The sequence below is a fragment of the Platalea leucorodia genome (assembly GCF_965183815.1).
Source record: "Platalea leucorodia genome assembly, chromosome: 24".
NCBI lineage: Eukaryota > Metazoa > Chordata > Aves > Pelecaniformes > Threskiornithidae > Platalea > Platalea leucorodia.
Window position 1 is genome coordinate 3,342,784 of NC_138846.1, and position 17,535 is coordinate 3,360,318.

The window sequence follows — 17,535 nt, forward strand, 5'->3', positions numbered from 1 at the left end:
TCTGCCTGTCTGTCCCCATCTGTCCATCTGTCCATCCCCCTCTGCAGGTTCCTATCTGCCCGTCTGTCCGTGGGTCCCATCCACCCACCCGTCCATCCCCATCCGTGTGTCCGTCCCTGTCCGTGGGTCTGTCCAGCAGGCGATGGGGGTCTGGGGGTGGGTGCTGGTGCTGCTGGCGCTGGGGGCCGGGGCCCCGGGGGGGGCCAGGGAGGGCCTGAACTTCCCCACCTACGACGGGCTGGACCGGGTGCTGCCCGTCACCCTGAAGAACTACAAGGCGATGCTGAAGCGGTTCCCGGTGCTGGCCCTGCTCCACCACCGCCCCGGCCAGGGCGACCGGGCGGCCCAGCGCCACCGCGAGATGGAGGAGCTGATCCTGGAGGTGGGCACGGGGGGGCCAGGGCAGGGGGTGACATCCCGCAGGGACCCCATGTGGCGCCAGGGACAATGTAGGGACCGGGGGGTGCTGGTGGGACAGGCACCGGCGCTGGGGTTAGTGGTGGGGACCATGGGACATCGGTGGGATGGGCAACTACACCCGTATGGCACTGGGGACACTGGTAGGGACCAGGTATGCTGGCAGTGCCACCAGCCATGGGACACCGGCTGCCATGGGGGACCTGTCCCCATGAGCTGGCACCTGCCGGGACCCCCGGCACGGGTAGGGGGGGACGGAGGGATGGGGAGGGGGGGCACAGTTGGGCTGGGGACCCTGGGGGACCTTTGGCTGGGGTGGGGGGGACAGGGTTGGTGGCAGGTGCCCCCAGCGCGGTGTCCCCCCAGCTGGCAGCCCAGGTGCTGGAGGACAAGGGAGTGGGCTTCGGCCTCGTCGACTCTGAGAAGGATGCGGCTGTTGCCAAAAAGCTGGGTAAGGGTGACCCCCACCCCCCCACCCCTCCCCTGCTGGGACCCCTCAGCCACAAGGACCCCCCCCCAGATCCCCCTACCTGGCACAGGTCCCCCTGCATCCCCCCCAGCCAGGCACAGGGACCCCCCCTGACCCCCCAAACCTGGCACAGGGACCTCTGTATCCCCTAGCCTGAGAAAGGGATCCCCATGAGCCCCCCCGCATCTGGGACAGGGACCCCCCTGTGTCCCCAGCCAGGCACAGGGACCCCCCAGACCCAGGCCTCCAAACCAGGCACAGGACACCCCAGCCCCTCCCAGCCAGGGACAGGGACCCCCAAGACCCCCAAACCTGGCACAGGGACCCCCTTAGCCCCTCAGCTGAGCCCCCCACACCCCCCCCCAGGCCTGACAGAGGAGGACAGCATCTACGTGTTCAAGGAGGACGAGGTGATCGAGTACGACGGGGAGCTGGCGGCGGACACGCTGGTGGAGTTCCTGCTGGATGTGAGAGCCCCCTCCCACCTGCCAGGAGACCCAGGCATCTGGGACCCCCCACTCCAGCGCTCCCTGACCCGGGGGGGTCCCTGGGGACCCTGGTGCTGCTCCCCCACCCTCCCAGGTGCTGGAGGACCCGGTGGAGTTCATCGAGGGTGACCACGAGCTCCAGGCCTTCGAGAACATCGAGGATGACCCCAAACTCATTGGCTACTTCAAGAACGAGGACTCGGAGCGTATGTGGGGCTGGGGCAGCCCCCGTGTCCCCCTGTGTGCCCCTGTCCCCTCTGTGCCTCCTGCGCCCCCCCAGCACCCCAGCCACAGCCCCCAACCCATCCTTCCATCCAGCCATTTGCTTATCCATCATCCCTCCATCCGTCCATCCATCCGTCCCTCCATCCTTCTGTCCGTCCATCCCTCCATGAGGGCACCAAGGACTGACTGGACACCCTGGGCGTGTTTGGGACCATGGGGGTGGGGGGGGTCCTTCTGGAGCGAGAGCCACTGGGATGGATCTGGACTGGGGGTGCCGGTGCTGGCACCCGGTGCCAGTGCGGGGCCGTGGGGCCGGTACCCGGTGTCGGTACCCGGTGCCGGTGCCAGGACCCATCCCTGCTCCCCCAGACTTCAAGGCCTTCGAGGAGGCGGCGGAGGAGTTTCACCCCTACATCCCCTTCTTCGCCACCTTCGACAGCAAGGTAGGGGCGAGGGTCCCGGCTGGGCAGGGTCCCCCCCTGCCAGCACCCACGGGTGGCTCAGGGACCCCAACCCTGCCCCAGGCGGCCAAGAAGCTGACCCTGAAGCTGAACGAGATCGACTTCTACGAGCCCTTCATGGAGGAGCCGGTGACCATCCCCGACCGGCCCAACAGCAAGGAGGAGATCGTGGCCTTCGTGGAGGAGCACAAGCGGTGGGGGCCCGGCTGCCCCCGGCCCTGCCTCGGTTTCCCCTGTGGGGGCTGCTGGGGGGACCGGGGTGCCATGGGGAGCTGGTTGCTAGGGGCGGTGGTTGCCATGGGAGCTGGTTGCCATGGGGAGCAGGTTGCTATGGGAGGTGGTTGCCATGGGGAGCAGGTTGCTATGGGAAGTGGTTGCCAGGAGAGGTGGTTGCCATGGGAGCTGGTTGCCATGGGGAAGTGGTTGCCATGGGAGGTGGTTGCCATGGGAGGTCGTTGCCAGGGGGAGATGGTTGCCATGGGAAGGTGGTTGCCATGGGGAGCGGTTACCAGGGGAGGTGGTTGCCAAGGGGGGGATGGTTGCCACGGGAGACCGTTGCCAGGGGAGGTCGTTGCCATGGGGACCGGTTACCAGGGGAGGTGGTTGCCAGGGCAGCCGCAGCCTCGGGGATGGGGGATTGGGGCATTCCCGGGGCGGGGGGGCCCCCCGCTGCACAGCGAGGGCCGAGCCCCCCCCGCCCTGGCAGCCCCCCCCTCCCCCGGCACCACTTTGCTGGCGGTGGCCCCTGGGGTGACACGAGTTTGCGAGGCCTCAGCAGGCGGGGGGCGCTGAGCCTGCCTGGGGGGGTGTCGGTGAGCCGGGGGCAGCCGAGCCCCCCCGGGGCGGGCCCGGGGGTCCGGCGGGGCGGGCAGGGCAGGGTTAAGGCCCGGGCGCTGCTGGGATGTTCCCGCAGGCTTAATCCCCCCCCCGGATCAACCCGCCCCCCCCGCCGCGGCCTCAATCCCGCGGGAGATGGGGGGACCCTCCGCGGCCCCCCCGAGGTGCCAGCGGTGCCGGGGGGCTCAGCCCCGGCCCGGTGCCCCCCTCCCGCCTCCCCCCGAGCCAGCCCGGGCGTCCTGCCCCCCCCAGCCACTGCACCCTCATCTGAGCACCCCCCCAGCTGCACAGCAGAGCCCGGGGCGGGGAGCGGCTCGGGGGGGCGGGTTTGGGGGTGCCCCTCACTGTCCCCCCGCTCCGGCAGGGCCACTCTGAGGAAACTCAAACCCGAGAGCATGTACGAGACCTGGGTGAGTGCGGGGGCAGAGGGCTGGGGGTGGGGGGGCCTGCCCCCATCACCTTGCCCCCCCCCCGGGAGCCCCCTACCCACTGGGGTGCCCCCCCGCTGGTGACACCGGCCCGTGTCCCCCAGGAGGATGACATGGACGGGATCCACATCGTGGCCTTTGCAGAGGAGGATGATCCGGGTGAGGGAGGGGGCCGGGGAGCTGGGAGGGTCAGGGAGTCCGGGGGGGGTCAGGGAGTCGGGGGGGGTCCCGGCGCCCCTCACCCCCGTCCCCCCCCCAGACGGGTTCGAGTTCCTGGAGATCCTGAAGGACGTGGCCCGGGACAACACGGACAACCCTGACCTCAGCATCCTCTGGATCGACCCTGAGGATTTCCCGCTGGTACCGGCCCCCCCGGGGGGGAAGCCCGCCAAGACCCCCCAGCACTGGGGGGTGGGCTCAGGGGGCTGACCCGTGTGTGCCCCCCAGCTCATCCCCTACTGGGAGAAAACCTTCAGCATCGACCTGTCCCGGCCCCAGATTGGGGTGGTCAACATCACCGACGTGAGTGTCGTCCCCCCCGGGACCCCCGGCGTGGCCCCCCCATCAGCCGGCCCTGGGGGCTGAGTCCTGACTGGCTCATCTCACCAGTGGGCCTCAAAGGCAGCCCCTGGGAGCCGGGGTCCCCCCTGGGGGTCCCATGCCCCCCCGGCTGTCCCCTGCCCCCTCCCATGGCGGGTGCTCCCCCGCCCCGTCCCCTGCCCGTCCCACGTCCCCCCGTGTCCCCAGGCCGACAGCGTGTGGCTGGAGATGGCGGACGAGGACGACCTGCCCGGCCCAGCAGAGCTGGAGGAGTGGATCGAGGACGTGCTGGCGGGAGAGATCAACACCGAGGATGACGACGACGACGATGACGATGATGACGATGATGACGACGATGATGATGACGACGACTAGGCCTTGTGCTGGGCCTCCGCTCCTGGCCCCATCCCTGTGCGAGCCATTAAAGTCCCCAAAGAACCAGGCTGTGTCACTGGGGGGGCACAGGGGGCTGGGGATGCTCCAGGCACAGGCGAGATCCCCGTGCAAGATAGATCCCGGTGCGAGATCCCCGTGCGAGATTTCCCCTTGTCACCCTGCCACGTGTGATCCACAGGGCAGCATCCCGTGAGATCAGCCCCTAAAAGACCCCTCTGGAAACCCCCCCACCTGAGATCCCAGTGGCAGCTCCTGGGGGATCTCCTGGTGCAAATCCCCCCGTGGAAATCCCCGTGCAGGATCCCCCTGCCCGAGACCCCTCCCCGTGCGACCTCCCCGTGGCTGCCCTGGGGAGATCCCCGTGCAAGATCCCCGTGTAAGATCCCCGTGTGAGATCCCCGTGCAACAGCCTGGGGGGGACTTTCCCTGGGGCTTCCTGGGGGGGAACCAGTGACACCCACGGGGAACTTGCACACTCGTGGGTGTCCCCCGCCGTGGCTCTTTCCTGGGGTGACGGCCAGGGGTCCCTGGGGGTGGTTGGGGGGACCCCGAAGGGATGGGGGGGCACCGGGGATCCCACGGGACGGTGGGTGGGTGCCCCCCCACGGGTGTCCGCGCCAGCCCCCACCCACCCACGGTTCCCGTGGGGCGGGGCAGCTCCTCCGCCCTCCCCCGCCCCGCCCCGCCAGGCCCCGCCCCATCGGCCCCGCCCCGTTAAGCCCCGCCCCCCGCCCCGCCCCGCTGCTCAGAGCGGCAGCACCGAGACACCGAGCGGCCGCACCGGCACCGCCACCGCCACCGGCACCGCCCCAGCCGGCCGGTAAGTGCGGGGCTACGCGGGGACCGGAGCCTCCGATCGGCCACCGGGACCGGGATCGGCACCGGGAGCGGCACCGGGAGCGGCACCGGGGCCGGATGGAGGCGGCGGCCGCCTCCATCCGGTCCCGATCCCGGTCCCTCCGCCGGGCAGGGGCCTCGGTAGCAGACCCCCGCCGCCGGTATTAGTCACCCCCCCGGTAGCAGAGGCCCCCCGGTAAAGGGCCGTACCCCCACCCGTGATGCCCCGCCCCGGCCGCGGCCAGGAAGGGGTTAACGGCCCCGGTGCTACCGGCGGTGCCAGGACCCCCCCCACCCCGGTGCCCCCCTCTCGCGGGTCCCGCCCGCCCCTTCCACTTCCCCTTTCGCTCCCGGGGGGGGGGGGCGAACCCGTGACCCGCCGGGGGCGGGGGGGAGGGGGGCGGGCCCGCCGGTCCACGCGGTGCCACCCGGTCCCGGTCCCCGCCCGGTCCACGCGGGACACGGGGTCCCCCATCCCCACCCGCTCCCCGCGGCGCCACCGGCTCCCCCATCCCCACCCGAGACCCGGCGTCTCCCCCATCCCCCGTGGATGCCACCCGGTCCTCGTGGCGCACGGGGTCCTCCCCACCCGCGCCCCGTCCCCACCGTGCCACCCAGTCCTCCCAGTGCCGCCCAGTACCAGCGGAGCGCCGGGATGCCACCCATTTCCCCGGGCAGGGTGCTTCCCCCCGCGGGTGGGTGCCGGGGCGGGGGGGGGGGGGTTGGTGCGCGTGGCCGGACTCCCGAGGAACACGAGTGGAAAGGGGCGCGTGAGGAGGTCACGCGCCTCTGGGCCGGGCTGGGCCCAACTGGGGCCAAACTGGGGCCAAACTGGGCCGTGGCGGCGGCGGGGCCGCCTCTTCCGCCCCGCGGCCCCGGGACGGGGAGGGCTGGGGGGGCCACGAGTCATCGCCCCCCACCCCGTGCTCCGGCCCACGGAGCTTCCGCGTGGGGAAACTGAGGCAGGGGGCGGGGCGGAGGGGAGCGCACCCAGATGTGCCCCAGATGTGGGATGTGCGGGCCGGGGGATGCTGCTCCGGCCGGGACACGGGTGGGCCCCCCCGGGGCAGGACGGTGCCGGTACCCACGCAGCAGGACGACGCCCGCGGCCCAGGGCGGTGCCCGCGGGGCAGAACGATGCCCGCGGGGCGCGGCGGTGCCCACGCCGCGGTTGGATGCCCGGAGGGCGGTGTCCGTGGGGCCGGGCCGTGCCTCGGTTTCCCGGGGGGGCCCGTGGGGGGGGCGGCCCCGGCCAGCGCCGCGCTGCTCCCCGCGGCACAAAGGCCCCTTGTCCCCGGGCTGCGGGGGGGCGGGGGGGTCCCTCCTCCCCGTCCCGCTGTCGCCACCCACCCAAAACCACGGGGGGGACGCGGTTGTTGGAGGAGCCCCCCCCCCTCCCCGCACCTGGCCGGAGCGTGGGAGACAAAGGCGGGAAGGAACCGGCCCCCCCGTGTTCTGCCCCCCCCGTGTCCTGCCCCCCCCCGCGGCGGGATTACGCGCCCCCCACCCGCCCTTGTGAATGGGCCCCCGTGGGGCCACGCCCCTCATGCATATTCATGAACGCTTCGCATGGGAAGAGTGAATGGGGGGGTCCCGCAGGGGGGGGGGTCCGGGGCATCCCCCCCGCCATCCCACCCGGGGCCGCGGCGCGGGGGGCTCGGGGGGGCTCGGGGGGACCCGGGCCGGTCCCGCCGGGCTGGGAAGGGGCGGGCGGCCCCGGGGGGGGGGGAGCGGGGGAAGGGGGGGGTCCCCGCCCCCCCCCCGCCCGGAAGGACCCGGGCGTCCGGGCCAAGGGCTGAGTCATCGGCTGCCTTAAAGGGGCCGGACACGGCTGGGCCACGCGTGTGCGCGCGGGGGGGGCACCACGCGGGAGCGGGTGCGCGGGTGCGGGTGCACGCGTGTGCGCACGTGGGAGTGCGGGTGTGCGGGGTGCGGGCGGGTGTCTGCGAGTGCAGGTGTCTGCGTGGGGGGGTGTTTACGGGTGTGGGCACGAGTGTGCGTGTGCGGGGGGGGGGGGCGCGCATGCGTGCACGTGCCGGGGGTGAGCAGCGCGGTGGGTAGCGGCGTGTCCGTGTCCGTGTCCGTGTCCGTGTCCTGCGTGCCCCCCCCCCCCCATGTGTCTGCGTCCCCCCCATGTCTGTGTGGCCCGCGTGGGGTGCCCGGGTCCCCCCCCCAGCACCCACGGGTGCCACCACCGGGGAGGGACACGGGAGAAACCCCGAGGAGCGGGCGGGGGGTGTGTGTGTGTGTGCTGCGATCGCCACGGCAACTGCATCCCTGGGGTGGGTGGCAGCGGTCGCCATGGCGACCGAGGCGCAACAGGAGATGGGGGACAGGGTGTGACCCCCCCCACACCCACACCCACCCGGGCCTGGCCCTGGGGGTGCCCCAGTCCCCCCACCCCAGGGTGCCCAGGGCCACTGCGAGGGGGGGTGGGCGGGCAGTGTGCGAGGGGGGCCGTGCCGTGCTGGGGGGGTCGGACCGTGCGATGGGGGGCTGTGCGAGGGCAGGGTGAGCGTGCGAAGAGGGGGGTCACTGCCGAGCCAGGGTGGGCGCGCAAGCAGCCCCGTGCAATGGGGGGGGGTGCGTGAGGCTCCCCTGCGCCGGGGGGGCCACACGCAGCAGAGCCGCCGCCGTCCCCCCCGTCCCTGTCACATCCCGTGAGCATCACATGAGTCACGGGCCAGCGGAGCCCGGCTGGCGCCGCGGTGTGAGGGGGGGGCAGCGGCTGAGGCCGGGCAGCTCGTGACGCGGGTGGTGCCAGCCATGGCCGAGTACCGCAGCTTGCTGGAGGAGCTGGCCCAGAACATCACGGCCGAGGACCTGGAGCAGCTGAAGTCGGCCTGCAAGGAGGACATCCCCAGCGAGGAGAGCGAGGCCATCGCCACCAGCCACCACTGGTTCGCCTTCCTGGAGAAGCACAGCAAGCTGGACAGAGGTGAGACCCCCCCCGGGTGGCCCTGGGCCCCCCTGTCCCCATCCCTGTCCCTCCCCTGGTCCCCAGCTCTGGCTGCTGCCCTGCTCCCGGTCTGTCCCCTGGCCTGGTCCCCATCCCGGTCCCCTGCCTCCTTTCCTCGTCCCCATCCTGGTCCCCCGCTCCCTGGCCTGGTCTCTGTCCCTGGCCCCTGCCCTGGCCCTGTCCCCTCTCCTGATCCCTGTCCCCGTCACCTGTCCCCTGGGGTCTGGTCCCTGTCCCCTCTCCTGATCCCCATCCCAGTCCATGACTCCCAGGCCTGGCCTTGGCCTTCCCCTCTTCCCTGTCCTGGTCCCCATCCTTGTCCCCTCCCTGATCCCTGTCCCCTGCCCTTGTTCCCATCCCTCTGCCTGTCCCTGTCCCCTGCGGTCCCCACCCTGGCCCCTTCCCCTATCCCTGTCCCCATCCCTGTCCCCGTCCCCTCTCCTGGTTCCAGTCCCTGTCCCTGCTCCTCATCTCTGTCACCTGCTGCTGGCCCTGCTCCCGGTCCCTTGTCCCCTGCCTGGGTCCCCATCCCTGTTCCCTGTCCCCTGCCTTGGTCCCCATCCCTCTCCCCTGCCCCTGTCCCCACCCTGGACCCTGCCACGTGCTCTGGTCCCCATCCCAGCCCTTGTTCCTGTCCTTTGTCCCCTCTTCCAGTCCCCATCCCAGTCCCTGTCCCCTGGGATTGTTGTCCCCTGCCCTGGTCCCCATCCGTGCCTGCTCCCTGTCCCTGTCCCCAGCTCCCGTCCCCTGCCCTCTCCCTGTTCCCGGCTGTGGTTCCCGTCACCATCCCTGTCCCTGTCCTCGGGCACCCTTGGCGCGGAGCGCGGGTGGCTCAGCACGTGTCCCCGTCCCCACAGACAACCTGTCGTACATCGAGCACATCTTCGAGATCTCACGCCGCCCGGACCTGCTGACCATGGTGGTGCAGTACCGCACCCAGGTCCTCAAGATCTCCGAGGAGGACGAGGTGGACACCAAGCTCACCCGCATCCCCAGCGCCAAGAAGTACAAGGGTGAGCCCCCCCGCGCCGGGCCAGGGACCCCCGGGGCACGGCCAGGGACCCCCCGGGCAGGGACAGGGACCCCCGGGGCAGGGACAGGATCGCTTGGGGCGGGGGGCACAGGGAGAAGCCCCCACTGACCCCCACTGTGTCTCGGCAGACATCATCCGGCAGCCCTCGGAAGAGGAGATCATCAAACTGGCCCCCCCGCCCAAGAAAGCCTGAGGAGGGGCGAGGAGGAGGAGGAGGAGGAGGAGGAGGAGGAGGAGGAGGAAGGCTGTGCCCCCCCCGCCCCGTGTCCCCCTGCCACCTCTCTGGCCCCGGGACGCGGGCAGGCGGGGGGGGCCGGCACGGTCACTAACAAAGTCTTAACGCCCCCCCCCACGCCGGGGCCGGGGGCCGGGCGGCTCTGCGTGTGCGTGTGCGTGTGCGTGGGTGTGCACGTGTGGGTGTGCGTGTGGGGGGGGCGCTTTGCTATTCCCAGGGGACCCCCCCCAAGCTCTCACTGGGAGGGGGGACAACAGGAACAGGGACCCCCCCGGTCCAAGTTGTGGCTGGGGGGGGGGACAGGCACCGGGACCACCCCCACCCCAGGGCTGGGGACGGGGACCCAGGCGAGTGTCACGGGGGCGCGGGGACGAAGGACAGGGCAGGTCGGGAAGGGAGGCGAGCAGCAGGGCTGAGCAGGAGCGGGGGGGGGTCTTTCCTGACCCCCCCCAGGCAGGCTGGCGGATGGTGTGAGTTTGTCAGGCCTCAGCCCCGCAGGGAGGGCGGGGGCACGGCAGCAGTGTCCCCCCCCCCAGGGGCTGCGGTGGGTGGGGGGATGAGGAGGTGACGTGGGGGGGCGAGGCAGCGGGAGCCCCTGTGCAGGGTGGTGATGTTCAAGGGGGGGAACCCCCGACCCCCCCGGGGCATTGGGGAAATCTCCATTGGAAGGACCCCCCAAAGCCCCGCTTTGGCTGGGGGGGCAGAAGCGGCAGCCCCCCCCAAACCAGCCAGACTGATTTTGGCAGGAGGAGAAGGCATCCTTCCAGCCTCTCCCAGTGCCATACTGGGAGGGAGGGGGCACTGGACTGGGAAAACAGGCACAGCCCCATTAGTGTGTGCGTGGGAGGGATCTTTGGGGTTCAGCTCTAGCTACTAACCGGGGGGGGGCTAGCGAGGGGGGGCACTGGAGAGAGTATATGTTAATATATTTTATTTAATAAAAGCTAAAACCCGCAGAGCGCCTGTGTGCGGCCGCCGGCTCTTGTGTCCCCCCGTGTCCCCCCCTATTTATTGTCTCCAGGACAGGGACCACATTCATTTTCCCCCAAAAAACTGTGTCTTTTGTTGCAAAATGACTGTTTGGGACCCCCCACCCCCCAGTGAGATCCTGGGGGGGGCGGAAGGGGGACGGGTGACACACGGGTGTCCCCCAGCCCCTGGGGGGACCCTCCCTGCTCCCTCTACCCCCCCCAATCCCTTTCCCCCCCCGACCGTGCTGACTGTGTACAGATCTCTCATAAACAGATGGAGATGAAAGCTGCTCTGGAGGGTCGCGTGGCTCTGTGAGGGGGCGTTTGGGTGAAAACATGGCAAAAAGGGGCAAAATACACCTCTCCAGGAGGGGGGGGCTTGGGGATGTGCTGGCCCCAGGGCTGGGGACAGCTTGGGGACACGGGGAGCCTGGGGAAGGGGACACACAGCCCTCTGCCTCTCTCCGTTGGTTTTTATTGCATTTATATATAATATATATTCAAACTTTTACAATAATTTTAAGTTGATAACATCCGAGTTCGATTTGGTTTTAATACATATAAAATTAGGCCTCTAACAGTGACGGGGAGCCCTCGCCGCCGCTCCCCCCCAGAAGAGATCTCCTTAAAAGTAACAGAAAATGAAAGGACCTTCCCGGCTCCTGGGGGCTCCGGCCGCTGCCCCGGGGGGGCCGGGGGGCGGAGAAGGGCCAAACCAAGTGCAAATCACTGATATGTACAAACTAGACAAGCATCTCTCTGCAAACACCCCCGGGGGGGAGAGGGAGGGAGGTGGGGATGCAGCCCCCCCGGGGGGGCCGGAGTCCCCGGGGAAGGGGGAGCCCTGAAGAGCACGAGGGCCGACGCCAGGGAGGGGGCCGGGTCTCCCGCAGAAGAGTGGGAGAGGGGACCAGGGGGCCACGTTAGTACAAAAAAGCCCCAGCCCCCCCCTCTCTGCGCGGGTCCTGGGGAGGGAAGGGAGCCCCGGGCTGAGGCTGTGCCGCCTCCGGTAGTCCGGGGGGGCTGCGAGGACGAGGAGGGAGGGGACGGGGAGTGGGGGGTCCTTAAGAAGTCAATACAAAGCTCAAAGTGTTAGTAGGGATGATGCGTGCCCGGAGCCCCCCCACCCCGGCCGGGGGGGCTCACGACGGCATGCACTGCACCCGATCCGGCCCCTCTTCCTCATCGTCCGAGGTGTCGGAGGAGCTGGGAGACTCGTCCGAGTCGCCGTCCGGCGCTCCCGGCTCTCTTCGACGCTGCCGGGGGGGGTGGGCAGAGAAAGGGGGTGAAGGGGCTGGGGGAGCAGTGGGCAAAGGAGCGGGGGGGACAAACGGAGGGGACCCCAGCACCTACCCGGTGATGGCGTCTCTGTCGCAGGTGGTGCATGAGGAACCAGAGCATGTGGCTGTCGAACATGTCGGTGTGGTGGAGGCTGTCCTCGTCCCGTTCCAGCTTGTTCTTCTTGATCACCTGGGGCCAGGTGGGGTGTGGGGGGGTCAGGGGGCTGCGGGGCCAGGAGAAACCCCCAGCCCCGCAGCCCTCTGACACCCCCCACCTCACTCTCTGGGTCTCACCTCCTTGAGGCCAGCCAGCTCGGTGGGATTCTCCGCCGTTGGCGCCCAAATCTTGACGTCATGGTCAAGGCCGCTGGTGGCCAGGACAGGGAGGTGGGGATGGGGCTCCAGGCAGTTCACCTGGGGGCAAGAGAGGTGGGGGGGGGTCACCCCAAACAAGGCACTGGGACCTACCCTGGCACCCACAAGCTCCCTGGTGGCCCTCCAGCCCGTCACCCTGCCCTTGGGCCAGGGTCTCGCACAGTGGCGCGAGGGGAGATGGGGAGCCCTCGTAGGGCTCGGTGAGGTGGGCTTCCCACGGGACCCCCCGGCAGTGAGAGGGGCTGACACCCCCAGTGTCCCCACGCTCTGATTCTGGGAAGGGGGGGTACACATGCCACCCCCCACAAGTAAACCCCAAAATCTGGGGTGCCCCCGAGTAATTCACGGGGCACCGAGCCCAGTGCACCCTGAGAGGCAACGGGCGCAATGAAAGCGGGGAACCCAGCCCTGGCAGCAAACCCAACAGGAAAGGGGCCACATCCATCCCAGGGCGCTGAAGCCCAGCTCCGGCTGTCAGGGAGGTCCTCGGGCCGGATCCAGCCCCGCACCAGCTCTGCCGGCTGGGGGTGGCGGTGCCAGCAGCCGCCAGGAGCTGGCACAGGGCCGCGGCCACCCAGACAAAAGGCGACTGTGGGGCCAGCGGAGGAGCGGCACAGCGGGGACCGGCTCGGCCGGGAGCGGGAGGGAGCAGCGGGCAGGGCTCTGCCGCCCATCCCCACGCCAGCGAGGAACCTGCTGTCCCCTCGATGCCGACCCAAAACCTGCTCCCCCTCTGCCTGCCCCAACCCAGGAGCCGGGGGTGCCACCAGCGCATCCCATCCCCTCCCAGCCCTGCGCCCGCGGGGGACAGGCACCGACTGCTGGGGTGGTGCGCAAGACCGAGCATCTGCCGGCTCCGAGCCGAAACCGTGCACGGATCCCACCGCCAGCGCAGGCAGTGGCCACTCGGGACCTGATCGCCATTGGCCGGAGCCTGGGAAATTCGGCACAGGGCTGGCCCCCGGTGCAGCTGCGTCTCTTTCCTGGATGTGACTGGGTGAGGATGCAGCTGCACGCCCGGCGGGGAGCAGCGCTCGGATCCGGCCCAGGAGCACGCAGCTCTCCCCACAGACCCCGCGGGGATGGGTAGGGGGCTGCCCCATCCTGGATAGCAGCAGCTCCAACGTCCCCACCCCTCCTTCGGCAACAAGCACCCTGTGGGCATCTGGGTGAAATCCCCGTGGGATTTCATACACCAGAAGACCTCCGAGGTGCCACGGCCCTTGCCAGCCTGCCTCAGCCATCCCTGCTGCTGCTCCCCGGGCAGTGGCAGTGCCGAGCACCCCGCACGTGGGGCACTGGGAGCCCATGGGGACCCTGCTTGGCTTTTGGTAGAAAAAACACAAAAAGCAGCAGCAAATTTGTGCAGGCACACGGAAGCGGCTTGTGCTGGATGCGGACATAAACCCCAGCTCGCAGGTGGCGGAGGAGCAGGGCAGCACGGTGGCGGGGACTCACCACTCCTCCCTTGTCGCCCTCCATGAACTGCACGATCTGGCAGGACGATTTCTCCCACAGGAAGATGTGGCCGCAATCGCTGCCGCTCACCACAAACTCACTTTTCGGGCCGTAAAAATTGACACCTTTCACTGAAAGGAGAGAAACAAGCAGCCCGAGGCCATCAGGAGCCGGGCAGCGCTCCCTGCCATGAATTCGCTTCCTGCCTGGCAGCCAGCGAGTTTCCAGGGTTACCGGCGTGGATCTCTTCCGTCCCCAGACACATAATAGCTCATTCTTTGCAAGCCCAAGTTTGTGTTAAGGGTCTTTGAGAGGAAGATGGAACACAGGGAGCTGCAGAAATACACTAAAAGCAGGCAATTATTCTTCCGGGTTGCTCTGGGGACGGCCCCCCCCCTCCAGACTGCCGCAAAGCCTGGTTGTGGGTGCAAGGAGGGGGAAGCCAGAGCGAGCTTGGACCCGCTGGCTGCCGGGGAATGGGACACGGTGGTGGTGGGAGTTTGACAGTGACCTGGGGAGAGCCTCCGAGCCCCCCGTGGCGTGGGATGCAGCCTGCCAGGGAGTGGTCTGCCCCCACACCCCTCCCAGCCAGTCCTTACCAGTGGCATTATTGCGATGTCCCTTGTATCTCTTGATGTACTCCGCTCCGTCGCTGTGAGAGGAGTTGAAGAGATAAATGTCTTCATCGTTGTAGCTGGCCAACAGCTCTGGCGTAGGATGGAAGAGACGGGTGTTAGCAGGGAGCATGTGGCGGAGGTGGTCTCTCTGCTAGGGGTGGGTGTGCCGCAAGCCCCCCAGGTGCCCGACGGTGCCTCCCCAGGCCAGGCCGGCTCCATCCCACAGTGCCGTAGCCTGGGGCCACCCACAACTCATCCATCAGCCCCGCTGCAGGTCAGTCACTCACCTGAGCCATCGTGGCTGTAGACGAGACAGGTGATGTTGGCTTTGGACTCGCTGTTCACCTAGGGAAAGCACAGACAGCTCTGCTCCCATCTCCTCCCACAGCATGCCAGCACACCTACGCCGGCCATGCGCCCGCTTAGAGAGCTCAGCCTGCGAGTCACTGCTCTGCAAGGCCTTTAAAGTCAGAGCATAAAATCGCTGCCTCTTCCTACACCAAGACAGGACTTTATGGACAGTGGAAGATTTGGGTTACGGAAAAAAAACAAAGCCCAGCCAGTTCGTTTGTCCTCTCAAGCTGTTTTCCAGGCAGGAAGCCTGCGAGGGACTTGGCCAGAGAGCGCTTCTCAGCTGCTCCTACACGAGGCTCCCAAGGGAGCGCTCCACAGATCCAGACGGCAAGGTCTGCCCAGGCCTCATCGCAGGCTCCTGCTCCATGGCGAGCACCGCTGGCACCAGCCTGGCTACGGGAGCTGGGTGAAGGCTGGTCCTGCTGGTGAGGCTGGCAAGGACAGTCCTGCAGCCAGCAGGAGACCTGGCTGCCTGTCACTCACCCCACAGTGGACGCAGTTACCCCCACAGGTTTGCCCACCCTGCGTCAGGTTTGGCTTTGCTCGGTGCTGGCACAAAGGAGACGGCTACGCGAGCTGCAGCGCTGCAGCAGGGCTGCCACCCACCCACGCAGGCAGCCGAGAGCCGACGGCCATCGTGTGATGTCCTCTGCTGGTCCCCCCCGCCCGTGAGCTCTCCCATGCCGCGTCCCTGCAGGGGAGGGACCCCCGGTGCCGCCCATCGCACAGGTACGCTGCGAAATCGAGCCGCTTACCAAGTGGTGAGGGCAGAACTTCTTTAATACGCCGTTGTTCTCATTCTCATCTATTTTCCGTTGGTCGTAAATCCTGGGGGAAGGATGGCAGGCATCTGGTACTCACTCGAGACATGAGGGATGCCGAGCCGACGGGCATGGAGGGCTGGGGCAGGAGGAGAGGGGCAACGCGGCAGCTCTCCCTGACCACGCAGACGCCACATCTGAGCCAGCCCTCAAACCACGACCTGCCCTGATGCTGGCCAGAGGCTCTGGCCCTCGCCAAGGGATCTGCAGAGCTGCGAGCGGCCTGGACTGGCAGAAGTCTCGGCCAAAGCAGCTTAATGTCACGTCCTGTTATGTCGGAGGCATGGCTCGGTGGCACGTGACAACATCAAAGCCTGCGTGCACAGAGGCCGAGACCTGCATTCGGGGCTCCATCAGCCCGGAGGCTGCTCTGCAAGGGGGACGTGACTGCCACCGTGCTTGTTCCTCGGCTGGCTTGGGCTCCTCCGGGTCCCCAACCTCCCCGAGCCTCCCTGATGCGGGCACCCACCAGGAGCTGCCCAGTGCCGGAGAAGCTGGGGGAGAGGAGGCACTTGGATACGGGCAGAGGACAGAGAGAGGAGCAGAGAGTGGGAAGGAGGGGAGGCTGTGTTTTGAGCAACAATCCCAGGCTCTTCTGAAAGCTACCAAGCTAGCGAGGCACCGGCACTGCTGTCTGAGCAGTCTGCGAGCCCATGTGTTAAGTGTTTCCATGCCCCGCGCCCCAGGAGCTGCTGCCTGCACGCCAGACACCCGCGTGGCTGGCGCTCCGGGGAGCCGATGCCGCACGAGCGATCCCAGCGGCGGGGCTGCGGCGTCCCCTAGCTCCCCAAGAAGCGGCCCCTACGCATCCTCGGGGAGCCAAGCGACGCCGCAGCTCTGCTCGCTCTCGGGGAGCTGGGAAGCAGGCGGGCTTCATGCACACACGATTCGCCTCTGCCCAAAATAGACACCACACGAGTTGCACCTCAAAATCCACTGGCTCTGGGGGCGAGCTCTGCACCAATGCAGGGAGCCGAGGGGCCAGACAGACGGACACAGCCTGGTCCCATGCAGGGGGCTGCCCAGAGTGTTTTGAAGGCCGGGGGCCTTGCATTTGTCACTTAAGGAGCTCGGTCTCGCTGAAACCAAGACCCTCCCCGAGCCTCAATCTTGTCTCCGATGCCCACCGGGCACCATCCACAGGTGCGGCACCGAGAGGAGGTTTATCAGAAGCTCATTAAGAGCACTGCTAGTTCCTAAGGATCTCCTGGCTTCAGGGCAGGCTAGACAGTGAATCCCAGGGCTAAACCTCAAAGGATCCAAATCCTTCGCTATTAATCCCCCTTGTGTTCCTGCCGCTTATGGGAGAACAGGCTGTGAAGGCATTAATAATTGAAACCACAAGCGTTTCTGGGAGGGACATCGGAGATTTCAGAGCTCGCGGGGGTACCAGCTGAGCCCCCATGGGGATGTTCAAGTCCACTTTGGGGACTTGGTCTGGGTCCCCAGCACAGACTCACCTGACAAACTGATCTCTGCCTCCCACAGCAAACTGGTAGGTGTTGGCTGGGTTCACGTAGATGGTGTACAGACCCACTTTCTTCTCCTTTTCCTTTGTCACAACCAGTTTCCTTTAAGAGATGAGGAAAAATAATAACAAAAAAAAAAAAAATCCACCTCGAATTCAAAACAGGGTCCAGATGGGAAAAGCAGGAGCTGCGTGAGTCTCTTACTCACTCCCAGAAAAAAAAAAAAAAAAAAACCAACACACCAACAACAGAAAAAAACACCACCCAACCATTTCAGCCTCCCAGCTGAAGCGAGCACATGCTCTGTCTGCGACTCAAGCGGCGCAGTGAAATCATTCCCTAGCACTTTCCTCCAAAATGTCTCAAGGGTTTCAGGGCCCGACCTCGAGCCCGACGGAGCTGGACAGGCAGCGGCGAGGGCAGAATCGGATTAACTCCAGAGCAGAAACGCTCTGCTGTTATTTTTCCCCCACCCGTCTCGCTGTAATAAGGCCCAGATTTAACGAAATCCGACACACACACCATCCCCCCTCCCCCAGGAGCTCAATATTTCGGCTTTGCAGACACGAATACAAACTGAGGCAGCATCCTCAAGAGGGAACAGCCAGCTCAAAAGCTTGTCTTTCTTCTAATTATACCATTCGGCTTAATGAAAGATGGGAGCTGCCTACAGTCTGCCTGCAAACCCTGCCTCCAGAGCGGTTTCACACTCACAGGGTGACAATACCCTGCGAGCATCAAACCCAAACAGCAGCGTGGATTCCCACGAAGAAAGAGGAGGGACAGACCCACGCCAGCCTACTGACCAACAGACTCCGCTTGAAACGGACCCAGCAAATGGGGGGGGGAGCAGGGACGAGGATTA

At 67.5% G+C, this 17,535-nt stretch overlaps 3 protein-coding genes across 6 annotated transcripts in view; 2 read left to right on the plus strand and 1 right to left on the minus strand.

Annotated features, from left to right (window-relative positions):
• Positions 1-142: 142 nt before the first annotated feature.
• CASQ1 (calsequestrin 1) lies at positions 143-4,264 on the plus strand (the record flags this gene model as incomplete). Its single annotated transcript, XM_082332777.1, has 11 exons — positions 143-382; positions 784-868; positions 1,253-1,353; positions 1,469-1,580; positions 1,969-2,042; positions 2,124-2,254; positions 3,262-3,307; positions 3,430-3,484; positions 3,585-3,685; positions 3,773-3,847; positions 4,073-4,264. 11 exons carry the CDS (start codon positions 143-145, stop codon positions 4,238-4,240), a joined length of 1,188 nt encoding a protein of 395 aa, XP_082188903.1. The 3' UTR covers positions 4,241-4,264.
• A 739-nt stretch (positions 4,265-5,003) lies between these two features.
• PEA15 (proliferation and apoptosis adaptor protein 15) lies at positions 5,004-10,581 on the plus strand. The gene is made up of 4 exons (XM_082333013.1): positions 5,004-5,081; positions 7,863-8,036; positions 8,915-9,070; positions 9,219-10,581. Exons 2-4 carry the CDS (start codon positions 7,865-7,867, stop codon positions 9,281-9,283), a joined length of 393 nt encoding a protein of 130 aa, XP_082189139.1. The 5' UTR covers positions 5,004-5,081; positions 7,863-7,864; the 3' UTR covers positions 9,284-10,581.
• Positions 10,582-10,761: 180 nt separating this feature from the next.
• DCAF8 (DDB1 and CUL4 associated factor 8) overlaps positions 10,762-17,535 on the minus strand; it is a 16,477-nt gene continuing 9,703 nt past the window's right edge. For all 4 annotated transcript variants that reach the window (XM_082333132.1, XM_082333134.1, XM_082333131.1 and 1 more), the window contains 8 exons: positions 16,662-16,772; positions 15,136-15,208; positions 14,314-14,371; positions 14,009-14,116; positions 13,410-13,540; positions 11,871-11,990; positions 11,650-11,766; positions 10,762-11,552 (listed from right to left, as the gene is read on the minus strand). In XM_082333132.1, coding sequence (XP_082189258.1) covers positions 11,439-11,552; positions 11,650-11,766; positions 11,871-11,990; positions 13,410-13,540; positions 14,009-14,116; positions 14,314-14,371; positions 15,136-15,208; positions 16,662-16,772 — 832 coding nt within the window. In that variant the 3' untranslated portion in view covers positions 10,762-11,438. The remainder of the gene's footprint in view (positions 11,553-11,649; positions 11,767-11,870; positions 11,991-13,409; positions 13,541-14,008; positions 14,117-14,313; positions 14,372-15,135; positions 15,209-16,661; positions 16,773-17,535) is intronic.

Bases quoted from the DNA above. Each gene is read 5' to 3' on its own strand.
- PEA15 (XM_082333013.1), top strand. From the start codon at position 7,865: ATGGCCGAGTACCGCAGCTTGCTGGAGGAGCTGGCCCAGAACATCACG. The intron at 8,037-8,914 runs GTGAGACCCCCC...CCGTCCCCACAG, and splicing joins GCACAGCAAGCTGGACAGAG to ACAACCTGTCGTACATCGAG. The intron at 9,071-9,218 runs GTGAGCCCCCCC...GTGTCTCGGCAG, and splicing joins CAGCGCCAAGAAGTACAAGG to ACATCATCCGGCAGCCCTCG.